Raw genomic sequence first — 7,317 nt, 5'->3', positions numbered from 1 at the left:
TGGCCAATTGTGGGAAGACCCTGTACAGGATTTGTGCGATGAAGACGGGTAGAGAAGCCTTCACGTTGATTTCACTGTTAATAGTCGATCACATCTTTTCTGTGAGAAGGACTCTCATTGCTCATGTCGAGTGGACATTGTCGTTAGTCATCATAGTCGACATTGTCGACAATGATGACCAACGCCATTGAAAATTCTCATCAACAAGTGACTCTTGGGGAACACAAATCTCGAAAATTGCTGAAAATTTTCAACATAGTTTATGATGATCGAGATGAGAAAGTAATGATGAGAAGTAGAAGAACACTAGCGAGCATAGCAAGCCAACAACAACAATAGTAATATAGTTTATACAACACAGTGTCAATCAGAGCTCTCATGAGGGTATACGCTCAAGGGGTCGTAATAGAATGCTGGTGTTCAACAGCGACAACAGAGTCGTTGCTGGTGGTCACACCTGCTAGTGGCGACTGCGGTAAATGCGTCGCAATATCATGGACTAGATTTGCCACATAATAGGTATTTGGGATGGAGTATCTAATAACATACAAACTCACTGTGGCACAGAAAGGGAGCTAACGGGTGTATTCTTCCTCAGGCTATAATTTCAGAAATAACGTTTTTCAACTGTCCACGTTGACTGTTACAACAGTGACTTACTTGGCCTTAGACACCTTACACTGACCCACTGCTATCGAATAACAGGCATCGTGTAGTTGTCGGAGTGTCTCTTTCATCGACTCAGTCGTTGACGATTCGTCCAAACACGATACAGTTGATGCACTCGTGGCCTGAGAGACTCAAATATAAACACTTGAATAGAAACGCGAGGCACTTACAGCTGTGAGAGCTCCCGAATCGAGCTGCTGTTCACGATGCATTTTGCGACTAGAGTCTCTGAGGATAATGACACTGTAATAACAACGAGAGGATTATCGTACCTTGCCGTCGGGGATTCAGCCACTACTGCGTAGTCATTCGTAGCAGTAGCCTCGCCTGGAATAGTATCATAGCATAGTACGGAAGGTCAAACTCGTCTTACTTTCGTATTCTAAGGAGTCTTTACCGTCATCATGCATAGGTCTGAACAACAACGAAATCATACTCTTCTATAGCAAGGACCCAGGTTCAATCCACACGGAAGGGGTTTCTAGTAGGAATTTCTTACACTGGAGCTTCACCCGCGATGAAAAACACATTCCACGACTACTGCATATCACCGCGAACATCGTTTTTTTTGAGTCTTAGGCCACTTCACGTGAGAACTCCATCAACCCACTTAAGCTGTTGGGAATTTCCTAAAGCCCTGAGAGCGTCACAGCCCATGATGTCCATAATGCAGTCAGAACTCGATTGCCTCGACGATGAGGAGACGCTCCGTGTTGGACAACCATGTTGGTGTCTACAACCCGCATCCCACACTGTCCAGAATTTCGTGGGGGGTGAAACTTACCGGGTGTATTTGGGTAGCCATTGTCGAACGAGTGTATCTTCCACTACTTGATAGACATCTTCATCACGGAAAGGATATGCGCCGATAACGACGCAAGTATCAACCTACGGGCGAGCGCTTTTGCTTTCGAACTCCCAAACATTCGCTAAATCGCGGTTACCTTAGAATCAGAAGCTGGGTCAGCCTCGAGTATCTCATAATGTAGTATCTTATCGAGATTGGACGCAATTGAAGAATCTTTGGGACGAATCTCGATATACCTAAAACATCATCAAAGTGATCGACAAGCGCCACACACTATGCTGTGTATTCACGTCATAATGCAATACGTAGACTCGATTCACATAACTCAGTTGAACTCCCCAACACAGTTACTACGAATTGGATATATGATGATAACAACGTCGGAGGAAGAGACGGCTTCACTTCGCAACAGACGTTGACTGTAAAATGTTGTATTAAGGTATATAATTTAATTCTAATCGATTCGAACGAGTTATGGTATATGACTTAGTAGGAGCTGGAGTAGCAATAACAATATATTCCTCATCCCGAGCAGCGGTAATAGTACTAACAATGGCGAATGAATTATACGTTATTAGAATAAACAGTATTGTTAGTGTTCACCTGTTTCCCACGACGATCTCTGCATCAGCATTAGCCAGAGGGCCAGCCCAGAGCTGTATCATGAGGTCTCGAGTTTGAGGCGCTCCAAAGTCGGTTTGCGTATTGTCGAAGAACCACTTCAGACTGAACCTGTGATAAACAGAACTAACACGCTTGCTGGAAAGAACTGATAATGTACTCACTCAGTGCGGTCGATGTAGCTACCAGGAGTCCTCTCTTGAAAGTATCGTAGCACTTCCTCAGCGCCGTTCATCCACCCACCGTCTGACGCTGAATAAAAATGCCTCAGCCAGGGATCGAACCGGGGACCTCGACAACTTACTGTCGGCTCTCGACCAAGCAGACCGTGATTGAGGAGAACTGATGCCTACAGTCGATTCAACCTGGAGCACCAAACTCTCTATGATTTTGAAAAGGAGTGGTATCAGCGCTCACCTCAGCCAATGAGTTATCTTCAGTGATGCAACCGCATGCTAGCGCATCAGCGTACTTCCACACACCTTCCGGACTGACGAACCGAATCATCACAGATCAACAGCTCAGCCGACCCACTTTCTATAGATGCAACCGTTCTCAGGTAGAAGGTATATCGGTAGGTGTCCGAGAAGTCTCTCCACAATTTGCTTAGAGTGGCTCGTTGTCACGACCATTATAGTATCTAATAATTATGTGAAAAATGACAAGTGCGGGGATCGAACCCGAGACCTTACTCTCATCATTAGCCAAACGTTGAAGGCTTGCCATGAGATCCTTTGGCACCGACATCAGGGATTGATACAACTTTGCCGGTACTCCCCGTCTCGTTTTCGAGGGCACAAGACAGTCCATCAAATCAAACACCTGAGCCCATAATCGTTCCCAATGGGAAGTTTTTACTCACCAATAATCGTTTGGTGCTACACTCAATAGAAGTGCGTAACTTATTGAAAGGCACAAGAGGGGAAACCTGAATGACCAAAGACTCGAATGAAGACTGAGTTGCAGCAACTCACCGAAGCAGAAACGTCCTTCCGGTCTGAACAAGCACTCTTGAGAGTTGCGATGAAAGTCTCGGCCCAACGTTGAGCGCTGTGATTATGAACTGACGACGACCAAACGTTGTTATGACTAGGATGGTATTATTTTCCTACTGTATTTGAAACAGTAATCATGCATTTCCTTACGACGGTCCTCACCCATCGTAAGTGCTTCGTATATAGCCCAGGACACCTCCTCAAGGTTCCATGGGTTGATCCGAATCTGATACAAAAACCGTCAACCGACCGAGAGAGCCGATTCGCTTACACTTCCAGCTCCTAGGTACTGTGCAGCTCCAGCGAACTCACTGATCACTAGGACGCCGTTTCTGAAGAGCGATGATATTCATACCACACCTTCGGCAACTCGTGAGCTCAGGAGCTGACAATGACTTACTTGTGTTGTTGTGAGGCTACGAACTCGTAGGCAACGAGATTCATACCATCACGGATGGAAGAGATCAGCGCAACATCAGCAACTCTGTAAAGGGCAGTCTGAAAATAGCATGAGACAGATTCGAACCAGGGTCATCAGTATGTCAGCCACTGAGCATAACCGCTAGGCCAAACCAACACTTACCAACTCCTCATGATCAACGCATCCATCAAGATAGATCACCGGAGGACCAGTATAAAGATTGCTGTGCTTGCCACAAATCGATCCGACCATCTCGTGAACCTGCCGCTTCAGGCGCTGATACTCCGGCACTTCACTTCTAGTAGGAATTGCCAGTTGCACCTGGTAGTAGTACACCTCATTTCACACATTGATGGTATGGTAGCTCACCAACACACACTGAGATGCCCACTCTGGGTGCTCATCCAAGAACATATCAAAGGCTCGAAGTTTGTGTGGAATGCCCTTTATGTAATCAAGTCGATCAATACCTGACAGACGATATCACTTCAAGAACCACCAAAAAAATGAACTCAGCTCAGAGGCAACAAGCAATCCGCAGACGAAGAAAAGGTATAATACACTCTCAACGATCCGAATTGAACAACGGTTCACATTTATCGCTTAGTGGCTACTCATAGGCGATAACATGAGTCGCAAAGAGTTGTAAAGATTCATCAAGATTGGGGGATCGAAGTAGCAACACACATAAAGGTTCATCACATACGTAGTAGCTTACCGAGGATGACTTTCCGATCACCCCATTGCTCCTTCAGACTAGCCACTCGTGCTGCGACAGTGACAGACTCGGCTGTTGAAGTGAATGGAGTTGGGTCGATGCCAATTGGTATTGTAGCACATTTAACCTGATAAAAAATACAAGAAAAATGTCTCAACCAGGATTCGAACCGACGACGTCGTCGTCCTCCTACAAAGTTGCCATTGAGAGGTGTTGCGTCAACTCCTTGCGGTGTGATCTCTAGAGTAGTCAACTGCACACAGCAGGACAGGAAGTGCCTCACATAGTCGTGTACCTGCATACCATAACTCGACCAACTTTCGTCATTCTTAATTCCTCCAACACGTGATAATGATGCAAACAAGCCCGCCCATTTAGTCGTCCGCGAGCGACATCATATTCCGACCTAAAACCAACAGGACTAAAATTTCCTCCAAAGATTGAAATTTTAGCTCAAATTTTCTCAGCTGGAAGCAGAACAATTCACACGCGACTTTGGAAAAAAGCGTATAAAAACAAAAAAAAATCCCAAAATTTCGGCGACACTGACAATGTTAGAATAAATGGTTGCTTTTCTCAGCTGAAATCATAATAACTTACCCACGACTCGGGAAAAGATATATAAAATACAACACATATTTCCCGAAATTTTTTCATCGTCATCAACACATAGAGTTGACCATGTACACGGGATTTCATTCAACTTTGAGAAATCGTATTACTTAGAGCTCACTAGCAGTTAAAAAAGACTCCTAATGTGATGACATTCACATGGGAAACTGATTGAAGAATGTGTTCCTAGCCATACGTGGAAACTTCAAAGATGAGATTCCCCCCAGGAACATTATAGGTATAATATACTTACATGGAAAGCTAGCAAGTTTGCTGATAGCAACCCTTGTAGGATTTCTTCTCTTTGCCTGACAAATGCAACTCGATGACATCTAGCCAGAATCAGTAATCCTACGGTAACATCCGATATATCTCAGCCGAGGGGAAAGGCGTGTGCAGAAACCAACCGATATTCGCGTTGGGAACTCTCTCACGTAGAAGCTTGGGCACCTGAGAGCGATTCGTCCCGACCTATACGAGGTAGTCCAACACTACCAACATCAGGTGGTAGTCGTGGACCCACACCAGATCGTCATCATGCAAAACCTACAGAGAGGAGAAAAATATCTTTCATGTGCATGCGTGCAAATATCATTTCCCCCCTACCTTCATGATAGCATCGACGAACTTAGCATTAGCTTGTTGATACGTTTCCCACTCTAATGTTCTTCCCTCAATAACACCTGAATAGAAACAGCAGTCAGAGCTTTGAGAAATAACACCCCCCCCCACCCCCCAGCGTTTGATAATAATAGTGAAAATGGTCCTAATGTGATGATGACATTTACTCGGGAAACTGATTGAAGAATTTGTTCCTAGCCTTACGTGGAAAATTCGAAATGAGTTCCCCCCCCCGGGAACATTATAGGTTCCTGGATGATTTCCCGGACCAGACAGTCACCGCCGCAACATCGAAACGATATACCATAATCAATACATCTCTACAACAGTGTGTGGGGGGAAATGTGCACATGGTCAACTACATATGTTGATGATGATAATATGATCATTCGTTCTTCTACCTGAATTTACATATAAACTCCTAAAATCAGTGTGAAAAACGAACATATATTCCGATTTTTCTTAAATTGCGCAAGACTTCCCAACTCACGCTCAGTGGACGGAGTAATGTAGTGGAACAAAGGCCACAACGTGTTGTTACAAAAGCCGTTATAGTACAACTCGATTTCGCTATCAGTGAGGAATACCGGGTAGCATCCTTGCTCTCCAACCTAAGAATTGGATCATGTAAGAATCTGAATCTAGATTTAACTGTCCAGAACATTGTATGTATTCTCTCATTCGATCACACTACAATGGAGTTTCACGACTACCCGTTTTTCGTGAAGTGGCGTCGTAAAACTCGGTGAAAAACTCGCGATATTCAACGCGGTGCTATGCAGTAGTAGTCGTGAAATATGTTTTTCATATCACAATGAGTCCGATCAATCTTAATTAACGCTTTTATATTCCCTCCATCATCTCTGTTGGGTTCTCTCACCCTACGGGATTGGCCAGTCCTACCAATTCAGCGACTTCCTCCTTGTCTTCATCGGGCACCTCACAGCCCGGCCACCCTATCCAGTTCATGTCGATGCCGCTAACACCACTGAGTGCTGATACCAACCCTCCTGAGCTTTTACTGGCAACCCATTTCCCCGTGTCCTTGTCCTTATGAATCGTGCCTGCCCAAAACAAAACATCTCAACAGCTCAACGCGTCATGCCACCCTGCTAACAACCCTAAGACCCCAGATTCAATTCCCCCATATGTCATTTCTACTTACAAGGTAATCGATTCGCCACTGAAATGAGTCTATGCCGTTCAACCGACTGAGGTGTCTTTTCCTCCCGACTACGATCTTGTGAGCTCCTGAGAAGAGCGTTGAGGAAATGCAAGATTGCAAGATTTCACTTACTCGTCCACCTCAGCAATCTCACTAGCGATCTCCGCTTCAGCAACACGTTCACTTCCAGAGAGAACAAGTTCAGTGAGTTTTTCTTGGGCAGTTTCTTGAGGCGTTACCATTATGGCCATTGAAAAACGAAACTTCAAACTGGTGGTGGTCAAATCACATGAAATGATGAACCACCGTACCCCTCCTAATACCACACCACGAGCAACCATGTGCCTTTATATAACGAACGGCATCGAAAACACATGTACGATATACAGAGGGCTCCTTATGATCAAACCCGCAATTTTAATAAGTCCCAATCTAACTAAGGCGAAAGTGATACCACTCCCCCCTGAAGTTACTCTGGATACATACATAATACTCCATAGGTGGCATCCTACACTAGAATAGCAGTCACCAACAACCATTTCGGATAAGGCCTCCATGAAACCGTCATAATTCTACAGCATCATCAATCTATCTTTCTCCAATTGTCAGTATATGTATTCTCACAAAATTCACCAAAGCTCTCCGACAGAGCCTAGCGAGGAGCCAACCAACACAACTTGCTGTCTC

The 7,317-nt window shown here is 44.8% G+C and overlaps 1 protein-coding gene across 1 annotated transcript; it reads right to left on the bottom strand.

The window, feature by feature from the left end:
• Positions 1-262: 262 nt before the first annotated feature.
• On the bottom strand, positions 263-6,883 carry Pmar_PMAR022613 (conserved hypothetical protein). The gene is made up of 30 exons (XM_002784921.1): positions 6,763-6,883; positions 6,631-6,716; positions 6,369-6,529; positions 5,956-6,076; positions 5,451-5,527; positions 5,340-5,390; positions 5,200-5,294; positions 5,098-5,152; positions 4,426-4,527; positions 4,233-4,359; positions 3,884-3,984; positions 3,677-3,835; positions 3,494-3,591; positions 3,365-3,425; positions 3,211-3,319; positions 3,015-3,161; positions 2,791-2,871; positions 2,633-2,738; positions 2,516-2,588; positions 2,403-2,463; positions 2,263-2,350; positions 2,081-2,209; positions 1,614-1,713; positions 1,454-1,557; positions 1,280-1,402; positions 1,043-1,083; positions 942-996; positions 840-897; positions 661-791; positions 263-537 (listed from the first exon to the last, which is right to left on the bottom strand). The coding sequence occupies exons 1-30, from the start codon at positions 6,879-6,881 to the stop codon at positions 393-395; spliced, it is 2,964 nt and encodes a 987-aa protein (XP_002784967.1). The 5' UTR covers positions 6,882-6,883; the 3' UTR covers positions 263-392.
• Between the last annotated feature and the right edge of the window lie 434 nt (positions 6,884-7,317).

Source organism: Perkinsus marinus (genome assembly GCF_000006405.1).
Source record: "Perkinsus marinus ATCC 50983 genomic scaffold scf_1104296934368, whole genome shotgun sequence".
Lineage (NCBI taxonomy): Eukaryota > Perkinsozoa > Perkinsida > Perkinsidae > Perkinsus > Perkinsus marinus.
Note: the sequence above shows the minus strand (reverse complement) of the source record. Positions and strands in the feature narration are given on the sequence as shown.

Coding starts and splice junctions, on each gene's coding strand:
- Pmar_PMAR022613 (XM_002784921.1), bottom strand. CDS start 6,881: ATGGCCATAATGGTAACGCCTCAAGAAACTGCCCAAGAAAAACTCACT. Junction 3,162..3,210: donor TGATTACTGTTTCAAATACA/GTAGGAAAATAA, acceptor GGTCGTCGTCAG/TTCATAATCACAGCGCTCAA. Junction 2,872..3,014: donor TCATTCAGGTTTCCCCTCTT/GTGCCTTTCAAT, acceptor CGAGACGGGGAG/TACCGGCAAAGTTGTATCAA.